Here is a 20781-nt window from a genome sequence, read left to right as displayed (position 1 = left end):
ACTAGAATACAAAGCATTTTCTACCCCTTTAGCCTAAAACTGAGAAGTTATAATTATGTTTTCAATTCCCTTTTGTATAAACCCTTTAATTCATGTAAAACTTTAGGCTTTTAATTATACACTTGAAGATCTGATCATAAGTGTACAATTTAAGGTTGCTGTGGGCACTAGGTATCATCTAGGCTAGTGAGTTACAAGCCTTGATCTTTAAAGCAATGATATGAGAAGATATAAGATATTGTAGCAAACCTGAAAAAATGATGTGACTTACTGAAATAAAATTATCCACAGTATCTAAAACATCAAATTTATTTCACTAGAATCATTTCAGCTCAATATGGCAATGGTTCATTTTCCTTTTTATTATTATTTTTTAAAGATTTATTTATTCATTCGTACAGAACTGGGGTACAGGCCAGAGATGCGGAGGGAGAGAAGATTCACCAGAGACAGAGTAGGGTACAGAACAGGCAGATCGAGGAAGTACACTGCTGAGGGGAGCAGCGGGCAGGTCAGGAGAGGTCTGCCACACCATATGGTCACCTCCAGGGAAGGTGGGGATCGAACTCATGCGGAAGTGGCTTTAGATTCTCAGTGCTGTGCTTTAACCCGCTGCACCACCAGGGCAGGGAGGGCCACCCTTTTTATTATTTTTAAAGATTTATTTATTTATGCACTGGGGTCAGAGGTGCAGGGGCGATGAGAGTATTCACAAGGGACAGTGGGGAGCTGGACAGGCAGAGAAATGAAGTACACTATTGAGGGGAGCAGCGGGTGAGACAGGAGAGGTCTGCTGTGCCATGTGGGTCACCCCTGGGGCTGGGGATCAAATTCGCACTGTAGCTGTGTGGGTAGCTTGCAGTGCTATTGTCCTAACCCATTGTGCCACCAGAAAGGGCCCTCATTTTCCTTTTAATCAGAAGTTCTGAATAGAACTTACATGGATTTTATTTTTCTTAAACAAGGAAAATTTTTCATCATAATTCAGGAAAAAATTGGGAGAGATAAATATTTTGAAATAAGAATCCATTGTTCATTGTTTTGGGGTGGACTAGATAATAAAAGATTTTACTAGTGTGAAGTAGCTAGGGAATTTTGGCCCATTTTAATGCCTGTGTTGTGCAGAAATGAAAACTTAAATACAGAGAAATTCTGTGACATACCTTAAGCTCCCAGGCCTTCTGAAAGGCAGAACTAAAATAAACCTGGATCCTTGTCTCCTGCTTTCAGCTTTTGTTCATTATATGATGTGATTCCAAAGGTTCTAGAAACTGAGCAACCTTTATCTACTATTATAGAGAGAGTACTACTGACAAAATAATTCTGTCTTCTTTAATTATAATGAGACACATACACACATACTTTCTGTTTTTCATAGTTTTCTATCTTTTCCTCTGTCTATAAGGGACACTTGTTGAGCTCGCATTTTGCCCTTTTCAGTGAAGCATACAAAACATTAGTCAAGCTTTGCTCCATGTTAAACCAAAATCATCTCCTATCTCTTCCCCATTAATTGTACACCTCAACAGATATGGTTTCAAAATATAGTATTATTTGGCTTTTGTTGAGTGTTGTCACCAGAATTTAGTAGTAAGAAACTGTCCTTTTTAAGATAAATCAGGACCACCATGGTTTCTTCCAGGGAATATAATCAAAATTTGCTTTGTTACTTGATTATTACAAATATGAGGCATGATGATTTGGGAGACTCTGAATACTTAATCACTTAAGGTATAAAGCATTAAAAATTACTACCACTAACAAGAATTCTTACTGAAACAAACACAGATTGCAGGCCAGAAGTAACCTAATACATGTTATTTAGAGTTTCAGATTGCACATTATTGAAATGGCTCTAGGCTAAGATGCAGATGTTACTACTGAGCTCTTTAAAAATAAATTTAAAATAGAGTATCTTGTTGCTGATACATTTCTCATAAAATGAAAGAATCTGGTGTTTTCCAACTCAGAAGAAAAAATTGCACAGGTCAAAAAAGAAACAAAAACAGGTGGCACTTTCCTTAATAGAAAGCTAACTTGACCTAAGACTAAGTTACTTACTTTCTATAGATGATTTAAAATAATAGTTTTGCTTATAATTTTGTTTTGTTGTAAAGACTGTCCAATAAGCCAATAGTACAAAGCTTTGTCTTAGCCTTGAAAGCTTTTCAGAAGTGCTGGTTTACTGAGGAATTTAAAAACCTCAGCCTTCTTTCTTTTTTAACATGCACACACACCATTAGGCAGTCCTATGATTATAGAGCCATCTGCAGGAAAATTATCAAGTTGCAGCATAGTTAATGATTCTCTTACTATGTTATTTCAAGTGGCAAATAGAAAGTGACAAACTGCAATTCATGTTGGGGAAAAAACAGACAGCCAGGAGATACAGGAATTACTAGAGAGGGAGAAAGCCCCCCCCCTTTAATTTTTCAAAGAAAACTGCTTTGTCATACTTCGTAATCAAAAGAAACCTGCAATTTGCTTCAGGTTTTACATATTCTCAGTAATTATAGTTTGATTTTATTTGAAGGGTTTCTAATGACTGCTTTTTAGAAGCTTTGAAATGATCTGTCAGTTCTGTTCCTTCGATGTCAGGGGACATACTATTTATTTACCTTAGGAAAAAGATATATTTGCTTTCTCTTCAAGGAGGTATAGCTGGTTTTTACAGTTTTACCACCTGATGTTCTGTGTCTGAGACAGATGATGTGATTTGTGAACTTTAACATGTGTTTTTACTCTTCTGAGAAGAGTATGTTTATGTATGTGTTGATGCTTCTCATTTCCAACCAATAGCAAGTAAATTTTGTATGAGCACTTAGATCAATCATCCACTATAACTGATTATTGGTTTGTCTACATTTAAGTTACTCACAATTAAGACATATTTAGAAAAGTTCTTTCACAGATTATCTCTAAGTAAAGATCACAAAATCAGGTCCATGGTTTTTAAAGATTTTCATATAAACCCGAATAAAGTATGAACACTAGCTAATAATGCACCAATAATGGTTCACTGTGATAAAGATATCACACTATTGTAAGATCTTAACAAAAGGGAAATTATATGTAAGATATACCGGGGGTGGGGGGAATATTTTCATATAGTGGGAAGTTAGTGTTTGGAAACTTTTTTTTAAGATTTATTTGTGCCTGCAGAACTGGGGTACAGGCCAGAGGTGCAGGGGTGGTGAGAGGATTCACCAAAGACAGACTGGGAACCAGAACAGGCAGACTGATGAGGTACACAGCTGAGGGGAGCAGAGGGCTGATCAAGAGAGGTCTGCTGCGCCAAGTGTGTCACCTCCAGGCGGGCGGGGATCGAGCTCATGCAGAAGTGGCTTTCGCTTCTTAGTGCTGTGCTTTAACCTGCTACACTACCAGGGAGGATGTATTTGGAAACATTTTTACCGACTGATTGGCATCGCAAGATGAGAGTGATATTGCCCTTTATGGTTACAGATCAGTACCATTTTTATCTTAATAAGCATTGAGTGTTAGCTGATTGGCTTGAGAAGGTGTATTCTATAGCTAGAGTTTTACATTGTTTTTTAGTAAAAGTAAAATTGCTTTATTATGAGCATATTAGGAAAAGACTAGAATGCCAGTTTCCTGAATACTAATGCAATTCACACTAGAAAAACCTACTATTTTGGTATATGATTTGCTTAATTAACCAGGCTAACTAAAAGGGTGCACATTTAGGAAACTGTTCTCACACAGTCATTTCTCCATAAGCTAATAAGGAAGAGACAGCACAGAGATGAGTCTTTTGCTTTAAATCTGCCTACTTGTAGAATTTCGCACTTCCTCTCTTTAACCTATTATCACCCTCACCTTCCTTAGGAAAACACAGATTCCATTTGTGGAAAGGTGAACTTTGGCTTCATTGATCATTCTGAAAAAATGAATCATTTTTATCATTTCCAAGAACTGATTCACTTAGAAGTTAGGTTGAAACATTTCATGAGGATACTATAGACACGCTTTCAGTATTTTTTTTTTCCAGCTACCTCTTCTAACTTTTAGGGACATCAGAATGTTGCCTGCTTGTTTTACAAAAATGTAGAATAGGATTAGTCATTTGCTGACTCTATTTTTTTTTTTTTTTTAAGATTTATTTATTTGTGCACACAAGAGCTGGGGTGTAGGCCAGAGGTGCAGGAGAGTAAGAGGATTCACCAGAGAACAGGCAGACCAAACAAAATACACTGCTGAGGGGAGCAGCAGTCCACTGAGCCATGAGGGTCAGCTCCCTGGCTGGGAATCCCACTACAGTGGCAATAGATTCATACAGAGACTTAACCCCTTGCACCATCAAGAGACCCCATTGAGACCTTTTGTATCTCGTTTAGGTCTATGCTTGATGACTACAGGAATGGCCATAAACAAGATATCTTGAAACCCTGAAGGGGGAGGTTTATTTGAAATTGGTGAAATAAAACATCTCTTTAAGGGCCTCTCTGATGGCACAGGGGTTAAAGTCTGAGTGTTGTCAAGCTGTCATCAACCACTGTGTCTTGAGTTCTATCCCCAGCCAACTAGCTAACCCACATGGTGCAGCAGACCTCTCCTGTCTTGCTCACTGCTCCGTCAACAGTGTATTTCAGGAGATCCACCTGTTTTGCTCCCTACTCTATCTCTGGTTAGTCCTCTTTCTCCCTGGCCTACACCCAGTTCTTATATGCATAATAAATTTTTTTTTAAATTTAGTTCTTTAGCCAAGCTGTCACCAATTTGAGCATAAAAGCTGTATGGTCTCAAGTCATATTTTTCTCTCAGCATTCTCAATATTTTAGTTAATAATGTTGCCACTATGTATAGCAATGTCCATTTTTCTATAAAACTTAGTGATTTTTTTTGCTTTTACATTTTTGGTCTATTTATCCATGAGTATTAGATCATATAATTGTAGAATAACATATAAATGATTATATAGAATTATAGGTGGAGACAATTCAGGATAAAAAGTGCATGGTGGTTCAGAGCTTCTGTGCAGACTGCTTGGCTGTCTGAAATCATGTTGGAAAAAATGGCTCTGTCTCCAGCTGACTTGTTTTGTGAGACTGAGTCATAGGATTAACCCTTGACATGGTTCTTTAAAAAAAAAAAAAAAGTGGGGGAGGAGAGAGATTAAACAACTGCAATGACTAGAGCAGCACTTGATCCAGCTATGTGCATTTTTCCTGTAATATGATTCTCCTTAAGAAAAAAAATTGTTGCAGCTGTTACATAGATTAAATTAGATTTTTTTCAAACAGCATTTTTGAGGAAGAGAAAAAAAGACTATTATAGAAATAATATATGATTTTGATAAAACAAATTTCTACATATCAACCAATTTTAGTTTCTTTCTTTTGGGTGACGGGGATTTTTTTTTTTTTAATGATATTTTGAAGTAACAAACTTAAGCCTTGCAATAGCACGCAAATAGAATATGGGGACATTTTATTTAGATTACTGCCATTTTCTTGATCACTTAACTGTTTTTGAGGAATGAATATGATGTTATATATAAAAATTGATCTTCATCTTCTCCTACCCACCTCTCTAAAGTTTCTACATCCTTTCTCAGTTTACGCACACAGTACTATGCACTCAGTGAATGTTGTTTATTGGGTAAGAGAGGCTTAAATGCACATGTATCTATTTTATATCTGTTTTTTGAGAAGAAATTTAGTTTTTGCTTAGTTTCTTTATTTCATATACATGCTTCAGCAATAAACTGATCTGGAAGGGATTATACTGTCTGGTTTTATTCAGAACTTTTATACTTGAGTAATTATTGCAGAGTATCATAAGTTACCTCCAAAATAAAGAATGATGATGTATGCTAAAATTTTCATTGTGCTTTAATAGCTAGAATTGCATAGATGGATTTACTCTATATGATGTTTGTTTTGTCAGACAGCATAGTACTCTCTTTTTTCTGGCAGGTCCCAAAGAAATTAGCCTAACTTCTGTAGTCATAAACAGATTTTTTTTTTTGCAATATATAAAAGTTTTCTCTTTTGAAGTAATGAGTTAAAAAGAAAATCTAGAAATATCGACAGTATTTTGTGGCTCCCCTCTTTCCTCCATTCCTCAATTTCTGTTTAAAGTTAAGTATTTAGTTTTTAATCATGAACTGGAAAAAAATTTCTTTTAGATGGGAGATTTTCTTCTTTAAAAAAATAGCTATAGAGTGAGACTATCACTATGAAAGACTAAAATTTACTTGAATGGTTTTAAGGCATGGCATTGTTAATTGTAAATCAAAGCTTTTTACACAGTTCTCTAAGGATTGAAATGGGTCTTTGTGGTTTCTCAGGAGGGAGGAAGTTACCAACCACTCTGCAGACTGGCATTTTAATAGTCTGCTGTACAGTGATGTTCTTTTGCAGCTGCTGCTTGGCCTTTTCTATATCTGGAGAGTGTAGGGAGGTTTTATTGTTTTTTTCTGATACCATCAGCTTTTGAAACATTGTGAAGTTAGCTGGCTTTATTGTTTGATTTGGTTTTATCACTATAATTTGACCAATATGTTTTCATAAGAATGATAGGTACCTCACAGAATATTCCTAAAATATTTCTTAGAGGAATCTGTTACATGAAAGGTGCCTTTAAAAAAGTGATATGACTCTTTTTACAGCTTGTAAGCACTTCTCTGATTAACACATTTTGTAGAAACTATAAGTTACAGGGGGGATAGTACAGAGAGGTTTTGATGGGGTAAAAAGAAGTTGCTACTGTTTTTCTGGATTGGAATCCACACCAAAAACTACCTGAAAATTTAAAAATAACAAAATGGTCTGTGTGTGAGAAACATGAAATTATAGTATTTAAAACTTTTGGAGTTAGAAATATGAATTTTTTAAAATGTGTAATATATTTATTCACAGATTATTTTTCTTTTTTCAGAAATTTATGCACTAACATAAAATATGAAATATAAAACATTCCTTCAGAATAGTGAGCTTAAAAGGGGGAAAGAATTCTAAGAAAACATTTTAGTTTATCAGCCAGCATGCACATTTTGTCCACGTAAATAAAGAAACAAACCTTGTTTTTTGTTTCTATTTATTGTTTAATAAATACTAGATGTTCTGGAAGACATTACAAATTTGTAAATGGGGTTTTAAGAGAGAAATTTAATGAACTTTACACCTGAGAATCTATTTTATTTTTATGTTTTAAGGACATCATCTATTTTTGAGGTAATTTTTGGGGATTGAACTGAAATTTTTTAGGTAATATGATTTCAATGTGATTTTTATAATTTAAAAAACATAATGCAATGTTCTAGTTAAGAGGTATTTAAATGCCGGGTTTGCTTTCTCCAGGAAGTGATTTTGTACAAGGCTTAACTATCTAGATTCTTCTTGTTACACATGATTCACTGTTTCCAATTCCTGATTGCCTGATCCTGTGTTTATCAAAGTTGGAAGCAACTTTGGACCACACCAGATGGTAATATTGCTAGAGGTGTAGCAAGCTAGGTTTCTCTGCCACAAGTGCTCTAATTTAATTAAACTAAAATAGATTAGCAGAAGATCTGTCAGTTCCCCTTTCTTTGAGATATAACAAATATCATATATAGAAGGGAATCAGTAATTCCCTTGGCTACTTAGCCCCAGGACACTGTATCTCTCTTCATTACTTAGCTTTTGTAAGTAACTTTTAGTTTTCTTAATACTCCAAGATTATCTTGGTGGTATCTTCCACCAGTGCAAGGACTTGATAGAAATTGAAAGAGATTACTTAGAGCATAAACCCTCCCTCTCTGCTCTGTGAGTTGGTTCAGTCCTATTTTGCATAAGTTCCTTTTGAGTAGATCCATGTGTGGATGCATAGGGCTGAAGACTTAATTCTCTGTTTGGCTGTGTGGATGTATGTTTTGGAGAAAAGCTGTGTGTGTTAGCTGCAAACAGTAACACTTTCAAAATCAACATGTATTGTGCTTATCCTGTCCCTGGAATGGGAAGCAATTCTTTGATGTATTACTACAATGGGAAAACGGTAAGTTTTTACCTTTTTCTTAAAGCTTCTAACTGACTTCTTTAATGGAAAACAGAGTAGATTATTGCATTTTGCTAAAATCTGTGAGGTTTTGTTCTATCATTTTGTGTAGTACATTTAGATTGTGTATTTCTTTGTAAGTAATAGATCAATAAAGTTGTGCCTTTGGCACAGCTATTCAGTAGTTGTTGGCTTTTACTTTTTAAATGAGGTGTAGAAAATAAACTTAAATTTGTCAGTTATTAGTTTTAATGTCTGATGTCTACCAGCAGTGTGCTTGAAATACTTTTAATGTTTTTCTATATTGAAAGCATATAATGTAGATACAAAAAAATATATACACACATATATTTTGAAGATTATTTGATGCTTTGTAGATAGAAGAAAAAGATGAAAGTCATCTTGGATATGCATAAAAATAACAAGTATGAAACTCTGGGAATGATTAGGGAAGCAGTCAGCTAGTGAGGGCCGTATTTCCTGTTTGGAGTTTCAGGTCCAAAGCCTGACTTTGCTGGGATACCATCTGTTTCCAATCAAACTAGAATTTTGACCCTGTACAGATTCATAAAATAAATCACTATTTTTTCAAAGAATGTATTTATGCATTTTCCAAAGAATGTATTTGTGGTCAATTTATAACCCATAGATGTTTTAAAATACCCCTGTGTAGTGCTAAATAAGATTTTTCTGTTCTTTAAATTAGTTAACTTAGTATGTTTCTGCAAAAATGTTCTTAATGCAGAGGATTTTGTAATTTCTTAAAAGAAAAGTGAACTTCTGGAATATTCAGTAGGAGTTATTGTTGTAGTAAGGTATTTGATAAATGCTATAAAATATTATACTAGCGAATAACAATCTTGGGTTTATGTTACTAATTTACTGTTTTCCTCCTCAATCTTTTCCCCAAAACACTATTTTTTTCCTTAAAAAGCTTGTTAAATATAGATATAACTAATGATTTGATATAGTGGGGATGGAAAGTGGGAGCATTTCAATGTTTAAAGTTATATTGAAATTTTCGTCACATTTCCCCAAAATAGGTATGAAATCAGATGTTGGGCCCTTTTCTTTTTACCCCTTGGAAATGTTTTAAAGTAGCATGTGACTCTAAACAGGGTGAGTGAGAACTAATGAAAATGCTTTTTCATTCTCTGCTTTTAGAAAGGCCTCTTTGGAATTTGTCAGCATTTAGCTGTAAACTTCTGTGTAAGCTTTCTTAATAGATGATAATCAAGCCAAAATATCCTTAAACTAATTTAAGAAGTATTTAGCTGCCTATACTAGCAGAGCTTTGGAGAATAAGAGAGGTAGTTACAGAGGGTTATATAAGTGAAATTGCCTAATCGCTATAATTTCCTTGCCCACTGTCAGATTTGAAAGTATTTTCCTTTTATGTCCAATTCTAAGGGAAATCGTATATTTGAAGGTGTGTGTGGTGTGTTGTGTGTGTATGTGAGAGAGAGAGTGAGTTAGAGAGACAGAGAGAATGAGCTAGTTCAGTAAAATTAATTATACAGGACCCCTGAAGCAAACAAACTATAACGCAGATTGAATTTAGATTTTATTCTTTTGAGAACACAGATCATTCTCTTAACAACATTTCTCTTTGTTCTACATTGGTTGGGGGGAGGTAGGGAACAGCTTTGATCGTATTAAGTATTTCCAGGCTTACGATAGATGACATGCTGGAGAAGGGTAGCCTGAAAATTGATAGCCTATGCCTGATATAGGTCAAAGGTGACATTTATGTTCGTGAAAAATGCATAAAGAGATGATGTATTGTCTTAATCCTCTATATCAAAAGATCTTAGCCTTATATGTATTTTCTGTTTATTTTTTTTTAAACACTGTAGTCCTTTATTATTATTTTCTTAGAATTCTAAAATAAGGAAATCATGAGGATATAATTATATTATCAGAGGCTGTGTAAGGTCTCATTTCATATATACCATGAATGCATCACAGCAAAAACTAGCATTTTTTTAATTAATATTTTTTAGCTGAGTAAATATACTTCCTTGCTTAAGTTAATACAAGTTTAATTTTTTTGTTGAACAGGTTAAATTAAGGTCACTTTTAATCCCATGTTATCCATTTATGATGATAGCAAAGATTAGTATTTTGAAATGCATAATTAGTTCACAATGATTTCATCTTTAATATCCCATTATTAATATTATGAAAGAGAAAGGCATCCTAAGCAGTGATAGTCTTTCCTCCCCCCCCCTTTTTTTCCTCAGTTTTTATTTTTAAAATTTTAAATTGATTCCAAGTAGTTAAGGATGTTTGGAGTACTCTAATAATGACTAAATACTAAGAAATGCAAAGATCAGAGAAGAGCCTTTTTGGATTTTATTAGTTAAGGTTATGTGCTATGTTGGATTGTTAGAAGTATTAACAGGCTTGGATTTATGTGTACAGAAAAGAAAAATCATTTGTTTTAAACCTATTTCCCCCACTATTTGAAAAAAGAAGGACTTAGTGTTCTGTATCGTATATAGCTTTTGTATCGTATATAGTATTCTGTGCCATACTGTAAGATATTAATATATTCATAATAAGGTATTTAAAAGTTATAGCATTGTAACTTTTTGAGATTTTAAAAATAGCAGAGATAATGAGTTTCTATGGTATCTTATTTATAAAGAATTTGGCCTGCATCCAGTTTTTTCATTGATATGACTAAATTGTGTCCTTCATGCAGAAAGGTAGAAAGTCTTAGAGGTAAAGAAAGGAAAGTTTTGGGAGAAAACATTCTATTTTCTTCACTTTTAAGGATTCTGGAGTTTTGACCTTTCCCTGATCTGATCAACCTCCATTTTTCTAGGCCTTGAACTGAAGATGCTACAAAGTGTTCCAGGTATAAAAATTGCAGCAAGTACAGACATGATGCTCTTTTAATTGTATCAGAAGATTACTTTAATCTTACAAGAGACAACACAGAAATCTAAGTTTAAAGCTCAAGCTTTGAAACACATTTTGAATATTGAGCTTCTTTGGATGGAATCTGGGAAAGAAAAGACAGGAATTAAATAGGGTTTCTTTGTGTCAGAAACTATGCTGAAAACTTTATGTTTATCTCATTTAACTCTCAGAAGTATGCTGTCATTTAAGCTATTATTAACCTCATTTTTTATAAGTATGGAAAGAAAGGTTCAGGGGCATAGATTGTTCATGCCCTACCCAATTAGTAAGTGCTAAGGACAAGAAATGAACCATGGTCTCTCATCTCAACAGCAGGGTTTCCTGTTACATCAACCAAAGGCAAGTAAACTAATCATGGGAGAAGTCTTAACTTCATGTATCCTTACAGCCATTTGTATAAAAATATATACTATGTTAGAAAGGAAATGCAACTGGAAAAAAGCATTAGACCTTTCTTATAACTATTTGCATATATTATGATTAGACTAATAATTTTGTGAATGCTGTCAAATTTTTTATTAGTTTCTATATGAGAAGGAACTTATAATAATCCGATATATGTTTTAAAAAAAAGCTCAGGAAATTTGGTTAGCAGGTCTTTTCTTATAATAGAACTCGGTACTAAAAATCAGTTTAGCCAACTAGCCAAAAGTGTACTGTAACTACTTCTAAGACTTTTTTTAATCAAATATTTCAGTTAATAAAAGCACCGAAACCAATATGAGAGTATATAAACGACTTTTCTGTTCCCTTGAGGATTTATTGCTAATTAACATGAGAAAGTACAATTAAATTAATTCAAATTTCCAGGCTGTCTGGACTCAGTAGAGTTAAGTTTATCATCTGTATAAGGAAAACATGAAGTCATTTAAGAATTCTATGACTATAGATCACTGACTATACTATATGAAACCAAGAAAATCTTTTTTTATTGATTCAAGTAAATACATTTACCAGTGAGTTAAAAGTGTAGCACATGCAAGAGAATATATTGTCACTGTTCAGCTTTTATTAATGTTTTAGAAAGATACTTGTCTCTTTCTACTTGTTCATGAATGTGTTAAAGAAAGAGGATCAGGTGCTATGTTGTTAGAGCCAAATTTCTTTCAAATATAGGTAGCTAACAGTAAATTCATTGATTTGTCCACTATATTTCTCCACCATACAAGTTTCAAACCTAGTCCCTTAAAAAAATTTTGGTGGTTATTATAAAAATAATTACAATGGAAAGATAGTCAAATATACCCAGAATTGTTAATTTAAGATTATTGAAAATGTCCTTCATTTATACATAAGAAGAAATTTGTCTAACAGTAGAAAACCAGTATTCAACTTTACTTGTTAGCAAAAGTAGTAATTGATTTTGAGCTACCTCATACTCAAAACCAGGATTCTTTTTTCTTAATATTTTTTAAAAGGAAATTTTATTTCATCCCTTAACATGTCTCTGGAAATTTTTGAAGAAAAGATATCTGTTCTTTTGTTTATAAAACTGTTGAAAATATAAATATATAATCCTTTCATAGAAGTTCCAGTTGTCCTGTTAGCAGACTAATTAGGTGAAAATAGTCTTCTGTAGAGATGGCTTATATGTCTTAGAGTAGCCTTTGTGCTTCAGACATTTTGTTTCTTATGTGTTATGGTTTTAGTTCTTTGGTATTTAGTACTAGAACTTAAAAAGTATTTACCCCTTAGGCTTGGAAATACCATTAAAAACTCTAGTAGGTAGATTGAACTTTATGGCAAAATTTGCCATTTTTATTTACTGAAAGCTTTAGCACATTTATCAAATCTGTCATTTATTCAAACATTAATAAATAGTAGCTATTGTAATAGATACTGTGAAATTCTTAGGCTGCTGTTTCATAGGTTTACTTAAATGTGTTAGTGTCTTCTCTGAGGGTATGGTTATTTTAATTTTTATTAGAAACAAGGATAGTCAGAAGATGTACATTTCAGAAATTTAAGTTTTTACTGTATGGGCTAAAGCTAAGCTTTTTATCTGATTGTATATATAATCAGTATTCAGAGTAAATAATGGATCAAAAATTGTTTTTTGAAATTATAGAAAATAGTGTTTAGGAAATTCTAATGCTTAACTAAAATTCTTACCTGAATGAATATATTAAAGCAAAATTTTATGTACTTTTTTAAAAACAACCTATTTTTACTGACTTAAGATCCCACAAAATTCAGAAGTAAAAAGCAAATTTGTCTTACTGCTATGTTTGAAATGAGTGGATTAATCCAAAATAATGTAAAAATAAATTCTTAAAATTATTACCCAATTTTTAGTCCTTATTATTTCTTGAGTTTTGACCTTTTAAGTGTGGATATTCTAAAAATTACTGGCATAGAGGTTCAGTTGTAGTTTTTTAAGTTAGGATTTGATTTTGGACAGATTATTTTTTTAATTTCCAGTGACCTAAAAATTTTATGCAGGTTATTAGTACTAAGTTAAACTTTATAAAATTTTTGTTGCTTAATTTAAAACATGGTGAAAATTTCTGAATATATCACATTTTTATTTTACACTCTAATAGGTTAATACATTATTTTGTTTTGTTGTTTTGGACAGTTGATAAAAGATGGTGCTAAAGATGATTTCTAGTATTAATACTAACTTCACGTATCAGGAGCCATGTTGATGTGTTTTAACATGTTTGTCATTTAACATATTGAAACCTAAAGAGAATTGCTATTCAAACCATCTTAACAAAAGTGCAAGTAGGAACTCTTGAGTGTAATGAAGTCTTGGAAATAATGTCTTTGTTCTAGCATGTTCAATAAAATGGGCCATCTTTCCTACTTAGATGAAGTTCTGAAAATATTTGCTAGTGTGGGCTGATTTTGGTTTTCTCAGGCCTTGGAGTTTATAGGATTTCTAAAATATTTCTTTCAAAATTTATGTAATTTCATATGCTTTGTTCTTTAAACCTATATTTAGTATAGTAAACAAGTCATGTGACTGTTTAAGTTAAATCAAATCAAATCAAAAATTTAGTTCCTTGATTATATTATTCACATCAGGTGTTTTTATAGTTCACATTTAATTAGTGACTACTGTATCATAGCGCAGATAAAGAATATTAGCATCATCATAGAAACTTATTAGACAATGCTTATATGAAGAATTCCTCTTATTTTCTGTAGAAGGATATCTTAATTAGGATATGTAACTATTCTCACATATGAAATAATATTCCCAACTCATCTCTTCATCATTTGGGCATTTAAAAATATTGGCCACCACATAAGTGTTGTCTGCTTTACAAGTATGGGGAATGACACCGTCTTTTAATTCAGCATTAGAGTGTGACAAGATAAAAAGAAAAGACTACCTTTTAAGCAAAAGCTTCTATTTCTTTTTATCTTTTCTCAATAACCGTCAGAAAATTATTGTAACTCCCTCCCCTCAAGGATATTTGCATGACTAATTATAAAAAAGATAGATTGAATTCAGCATGGGGCACATAGTCTTCAGTAGCTAAGCAGAGCGGTCTTTCCTAAATTTGGAGTTATCCTTATGGCCAACTAAATGATCCAAGCAGAAAAAAAGAAATCTGTTTTTACTAATTTGACTACTGTTACTTGTATGAGCTAAAACATTCCAAGAATAATTATGTAATCACTATAAAGACTAACTGTAAATTTTCATCAGTGAAGTACTCTGTCATTCTTAAAATGTTTGGTGGGTGGAATGAGGACATTAAAGATAATGTGTTTTTATTCTTTTCAACCATAATTCACAGTGAAAGGGAGGTATCTTTCAGATTTTCATTTATATCGTTCATTTTGAAATAAATGTTACTCTTATGTTCAACAGACTCAGAATTTTGTTTCATCACCGTGTATGAAAGGGGAAAATATAAGTGCGTGGGAAAGAAGGAAAATTGTAAACCAGATATTCTGATGGAGGCTAGAATTCTAAAGAAATTATTCTAGTACTTTATTTTAATAGCACATTTGAACTTACTCATTTGTACCTCTTTCTATTTCTCTTTGAAATAATTTGACTCCTAGTAAGTTTTAATCATCTTAAAATATACATATTCTTTTCTCTTAATTTTAAGAGAGTTTGTTGTAACACAAAATCATACTAAAGATTTCGATGTGTGATTAGATCATTAACTAGGAAAAAACTGGCATCAATATGCAGGTGATCAGATGACATAAGCAGTCTGCTTTTAATTTGTGGCCAGTACTGATTGTAACTAAAAGGGACTTGCTCTTTTTGTGGAATTGGCTGGCAGTTTCCCTACATCTGGAGTTAATAAAATCTTTGAGACCACATCAGTTGTGCTTTGCCGCAAGAACTCTTTGATGTGAAAAATCGAGAATGGCACAACTGCTGCTTCGAAACATTGCATCTATGTTTTTTCAAGCCATGGTTAAGATACCAAAAGTAAAGTTAATCTGGCCTGTGTTGGAAATGCTGTTAGATTCACCTCATTGAGACTGTTTTTAAAAATATTTTTACTATGATTAAAAACCTTGAATTTATATTAGTAAGTGAATGATAAATTTAGAGTAGTTTAGGATTTTTACCATTTTCATTTCTAAGCCTCTATCCTTTAAAATTCCCTTTTAAAAAAAAAGTTTATTTCTAAAGACTACTATTAAAAACAAACTTTACCTCCAAAACAGCCTGTTTCCTCCAGACAGCTTCAAAATATTTACAAAAGGATAGGCCACTTTCTTCCTCTGCTGTGTGTGGTTTACCTTGGTTTTCTTGCTCTCCGTGACAGCCATTAACTAACCATTACCTGATCAATATTCTCCTTTATTTGACAGGAATTCCTATGAATCTATTATGTAAGGTTTAAACCCTTTATTTCCTTTCATAATTGTAAACATTTAAAAAGTTTTAAAGTGTTAATAGGTCATGTACATGACACAGTGACTTGACTGGGAGAGTAACTGACAAATTACATATAAATTTAAACTACAAATTATGTAGCTTTTCTGTGAATGATTTATCAACTGGATTTTTTTCATACTTATCAGTGGGAGGTTACATACTGTTTCTGTCTATAATCTAGATAAAATTAGAGTATTTTATATTTCATATTTCAGATCTGTAATGATATATATACTGAACAAAAATTTGTAACAAAGAAAAAATGTGTTTTAATGCTGCCCCACTAAGTTTTATTCCCATTTGTACTTTCTTACTATCTCTATACTCTGTTTTCATTTTCTGTACTTTCAACCTTGTTTGACTTTATGTAAAGGAGACAGCATTTGTCTTGATATGGCTGTGTTTAAACACTATATTGTAATTAAAAGAAAGTGCACAGTTCCTTTCTTGAAAACTTTTTCCTAAATACCAACCCAGAGTAATACATTTCAGACACATTTGTATATACCTAATATTTCTATTAAGATTTATGTAATGGTATCAAACAAAAATGTATTTAATACTTATGACTTTTTTTTTTCCACTTTCCCCTATTTAGAATTCTTCTTGATAATTCTTAGGAATGTGTCTTGTCCCAAACTTCTCAGTACTATAATGTGTGTTTTTACTATTGGGATTGTGAAAGGGATAGTTAGCAGTATAACTGCTCCTATAAGAGTGATAAAAAGATGATGCTATTAGCTAGTACTTACTGAGTGCTTATTACTCTAAACATATTTTATATATTGTCTGATTTTTCCAGCACCTATCTCCCCATGTAAAGTACTGTTGCACCATCGTAATTTAAGTCTTTATAGTTATTTAACGCCTCAAAGGAAGAATACATTCAGTGGTAGTGTTGGGCTCCCATTTTTTCTTGGTGTATGCTACCTCAACTTTTTTGTTAGTGTGTAAAAATACGTGATCAGGGAAAAAACATGAAAATGTGAAGAAGGGCATAACATACATACCTTCCTTCCTAATTCTAATCCTTTAAAGTATGACCATTAAGTTTCTTATGTGTAATTTTAGAAACTTTCTATGCCTGTGAAGAAAGTGTATAATTCTTTTACACATAATTTTAATTTTAATGATTGTTGTTTTTTTCCACTTAGGTGAATCTTAAAAATTTTATTTGGGAGTTACCCTTAATGGCTTGCCCTTATCAAAATAAGCAAAATAAATAGGTTTTACCTATTGCTTACAGTAGAATAATACCTTTTCATTCTTCTTGACCCATGGTTTGCTTTTACTTTAATAGACCATGTTTCACCTAAAAACTCTTTTTTCTTCTTGATTTCAGTAGTCATCATGAGAATAGTTTGATCCCATTTTGATTACTAAGTTTTATTTGGCAGCCCATTTAGTTTTCCAGAGGAATGAAAATGTTGGCCATTTACCAATTCATAATGTTCATACTTTGCTTATCTGAAGCAAAGGTTTACCAAAGGAAATTAACACTGCTCTGACAAATAAGATTTTTCTAAAAGCTGTGCCCGACTTGAAAGTTTACTTGAAATGAATGAATTAAAATCTCTCAGCAGAATTTGGTTTTTATTTTACTAAATTTACAAAGTTAAGTTAGTTTCTGAACAATTTTGTTGTGTGAATTTGTTCTGAACAATTTCATGGTTGTTTTTTTAATAGTAACAAAGGACAGTAATATTTAATCAAACTCATTTTGATCAGATAAGTCTTCTAACAGTGAAAAGAATGAATTTTGTGAACCAAAATCTTATTTCATGAGCTAGCCAAAAGACATTCATTGACTTCTGCCATCTCGTTTTGAGTCATGAGCCTATATGATATTTATGTTTTGTAAGCAAAGTTATTCACAGCTATCATTTTATTGAATTACTTGGGGTAATTACAAAGATGCATTTTAGGGATTTATGGAGTTGTATTTTTCCTCTGATAACCTAAATGAACCTAATAGATAATAACCAAGTTAAACATTATTTACATGGAGTTAGGCAGTTTCTTTTGGATCTCTGGTAGGCCTTTATAAATATTAGATAAGTGTCTATTAGATATAAGTGTCTATTTAGGACATTTATGAAGTATATTACTCATTTTACACAATATGATATCATTTAAATCTTAATTTCCCATTTAATTTTAAGGTATACGCTCCATCCCCAAATTCAGATGATTTCAACCGTGAATCTCCTAGTTATCCATCTCCCAAGCCACCAACCAGTATGTTTGCTAGCACTTTCTTTATGCAAGGTAAGTACTACCAATTACTTGTCAAGTATGTGCCTAATTTATATTAGCGAATGTAGAGGTGTGAGGAAAGAAAATATCTGTATAGGAATTTAGACATTTTCTAAGTATTTCAAGTGAAATAAATTAAAATTTAGTTATAAAGTTTTCTAATACTATTTAATGCTGACTATAATGTAATTGAATTGAAATGCTAATCCATAACTGATTGAAACTTATAAAGTACTTCAATTGAAAAATGAATAGAGCTCATCTTTCTCATTTTACAATTCAAATATATGAAAACTATTAACTCTAATTTCTTGTTTAAATTGCAGAATCATGCCATCCTTTATCATCCTTAGAATTCCAATGTAAATAGTAAATAGCATAGCATAGAGTAAGCTCTATTAAGAAAGAAAAAGTGTTAAATTTCCTTTCATATCTAGGAAATCATAGTTATTTGTTTTCCTGTGGTTTTGAACTATGGGAAGGAAGTATATACTATAGGAGCAATAAATTACTACATAAATGGTAATGGTTCCTTGATTTTATGTTGCTGAGTGAAATCACTGCCAACACATTTCATTTAAAGACTGACTATAATAGTCATTTTCAGTTACATCAGTTTATTATTAGAGAAACTTATTGTTTTTTCAGAATGTTTAATATAATGTACATTACTTTTTATAAGTTAACAACTTAAGTGTTTTTCTGGGTAATCCATTTAACTAAAAACTAAATCCCACCAGGCCCAATATTTGGTGCTCTTTTAACTTACTTGATTTAGATTGTCTAATGATTTCTATAATAGCCTAACCACTATAAATAGGATTCGGACTCCTTCTCCCCCCCCCTTTAATAAAGTTTTCTTGCTTCTTTTAAAATAGCAGTTATGTAAAAAACTAGCTGGAAGACCAGGTTAAAAATGAGTGGAAAAATATATGAGGGTGCCCTTTGAATTTTTATAGTGTCATCAAGATAAAAGATTAGATTTAAGGAAAATTTTATATTTCTGTTTTTGTCATAGATGGGACCCACAATTCTTCTGACCTTTGGAGTTCATCAAATGGGATGAGCCAGCCTGGTTTTGGTGGAATTCTGGGGACCTCCACTTCCCACATGTCTCAATCCAGTAGTTATGGCAGCCTTCACTCACATGACCGCTTGGTAGGCTGTTAGCACACGTTACTAGTGTGCATCAACAGTTTGTCCTCACTTTGTTTATTTTTGATTACGAGATTTGATTCTACCATAAGTTCTGAAGTTTGAACTGTCTTAAGTTTACTGCATTAACATGTCTTTTTAAAAATTAAATGACAGTAGTACATTCTTTAGCTGCTAATGTGATACTCTTTTTGACTTGTTATAGTAGTTGTCCAATTATATGTTATATTATTCAGAAAATGTATTTAATAGATCATGTCTCTTTCCCCCTTTCTCTAGAGTTATCCCCCACACTCAGTTTCACCAACAGACATAAACACAAGTCTTCCACCAATGTCCAGCTTCCATCGTGGCAGTACAAGCAGTTCACCTTACGTCGCTGCCTCACACACTCCTCCAATCAATGGATCAGATAGCATTCTAGGTGAGCTCTTTTAGGTTCAAAACAGTCCATGAAACTTAATTTAGAAATTTTCTGTAAACCCCATAGCTTTCAATATACTTTTTAATACTGACTTTGAAAAGTGAAAGGAAGGAGGAAAAAAAAAAAACATTTGACCTTTGTTAATGTAGAAATTGGTAAGGAATCGACTTTACTTCTGCTAAGTACTACTCATGCGAATACTTGCTGGTTTATTGTGACAGCTGTAAGAAAACAGTAAAGGATATCTTTGAAATAATGGCATAGTGCTTCAAAAGCATGCCTACTTGCTAAAATCCTTTGTGTTTCCTTGCTTGAAATATCCAGGAACCAGGGGAAATGGTGCTGGGAGCTCCCAGACCGGTGATGCACTTGGAAAGGCTTTAGCATCTGTGAGTATTGCTTTTACAATTTCTGCTGAATAAATTTTATCCTACTAAGTACAGTGATTAGATTTGTGGGTAGTATGTGTCATAATTAAGAATATAGTCATAATCTGAAGAATATAGCTATGGGCCCTCTCTGGTGGCACTAGAGGCCCTCTATGGTAGCACTATGGGACCTCCCTTGTGGCACTACAGGACCTCTATGGTGGCACAGCAGTTTAAAACACAGCACTATGAAGCTACAGCAGCCACTACAGTACAAGTTCAATCCCAAACCAGTGGGGTGACCCATATGGCATGGCAGACCTCTCCTGGCCCACCTGACGTTCGCCTCAGCAGTGTATTTCTTTCTTTCTTTTTTTTTTAATAACGTAATAGTTTATTTTTACATCATTGTATGCATTTTTAAATCTCAGTTGTAATCCCCTTGGGCTTCCCATCACCAAATCACCCAGGAGCCATCACCAAAGTCCAGTGCATTTCCCTCCCCCCACGGTTTTTGATCCCATTCCCCACTCACTCCCCCTAAAATGTCTCTGGTATATAACTGTTTATTATTATTACTTTTATTATTGTCTCGCCTTTTCTGTTACACTCCTGCTATGAATGAAAACATTCATATTTTTCCTTTTCTTTCCTACTTGTTTCACTAAGGATGATCCCTTCCAGCTCCGTCCATGTTGCTGCAAAGGACATGTGTTTACCCTTTTTGATTGCTGAGTAATATTCCATTGTGTATCTGTACCACATCTTTTTGATCTAGTCATCCACTT

At 32.9% G+C, this 20781-nt stretch overlaps 1 protein-coding gene across 5 annotated transcripts in view; it reads left to right on the top strand.

The window, feature by feature from the left end:
• Window positions 1-20781, top strand: part of TCF12 (transcription factor 12) — a 315088-nt gene that overhangs the window by 249729 nt on the left and 44578 nt on the right. For all 5 annotated transcript variants that reach the window (XM_012728670.1, XM_004687757.1, XM_004687755.1 and 2 more), the window contains 4 exons: window positions 17953-18058; window positions 19065-19204; window positions 19481-19625; window positions 19950-20014. In XM_012728670.1, the coding sequence (XP_012584124.1) occupies window positions 17953-18058; window positions 19065-19204; window positions 19481-19625; window positions 19950-20014 (456 nt within the window). The remainder of the gene's footprint in view (window positions 1-17952; window positions 18059-19064; window positions 19205-19480; window positions 19626-19949; window positions 20015-20781) is intronic.

This window comes from Condylura cristata, unplaced genomic scaffold (assembly GCF_000260355.1).
Source record: "Condylura cristata isolate star-nosed mole 26May11 unplaced genomic scaffold, ConCri1.0 scaffold00023, whole genome shotgun sequence".
NCBI lineage: Eukaryota > Metazoa > Chordata > Mammalia > Eulipotyphla > Talpidae > Condylura > Condylura cristata.
The sequence above is the reverse complement of the archived record's forward strand: the minus strand, read 5'-3'. Positions and strand labels throughout refer to the sequence as shown.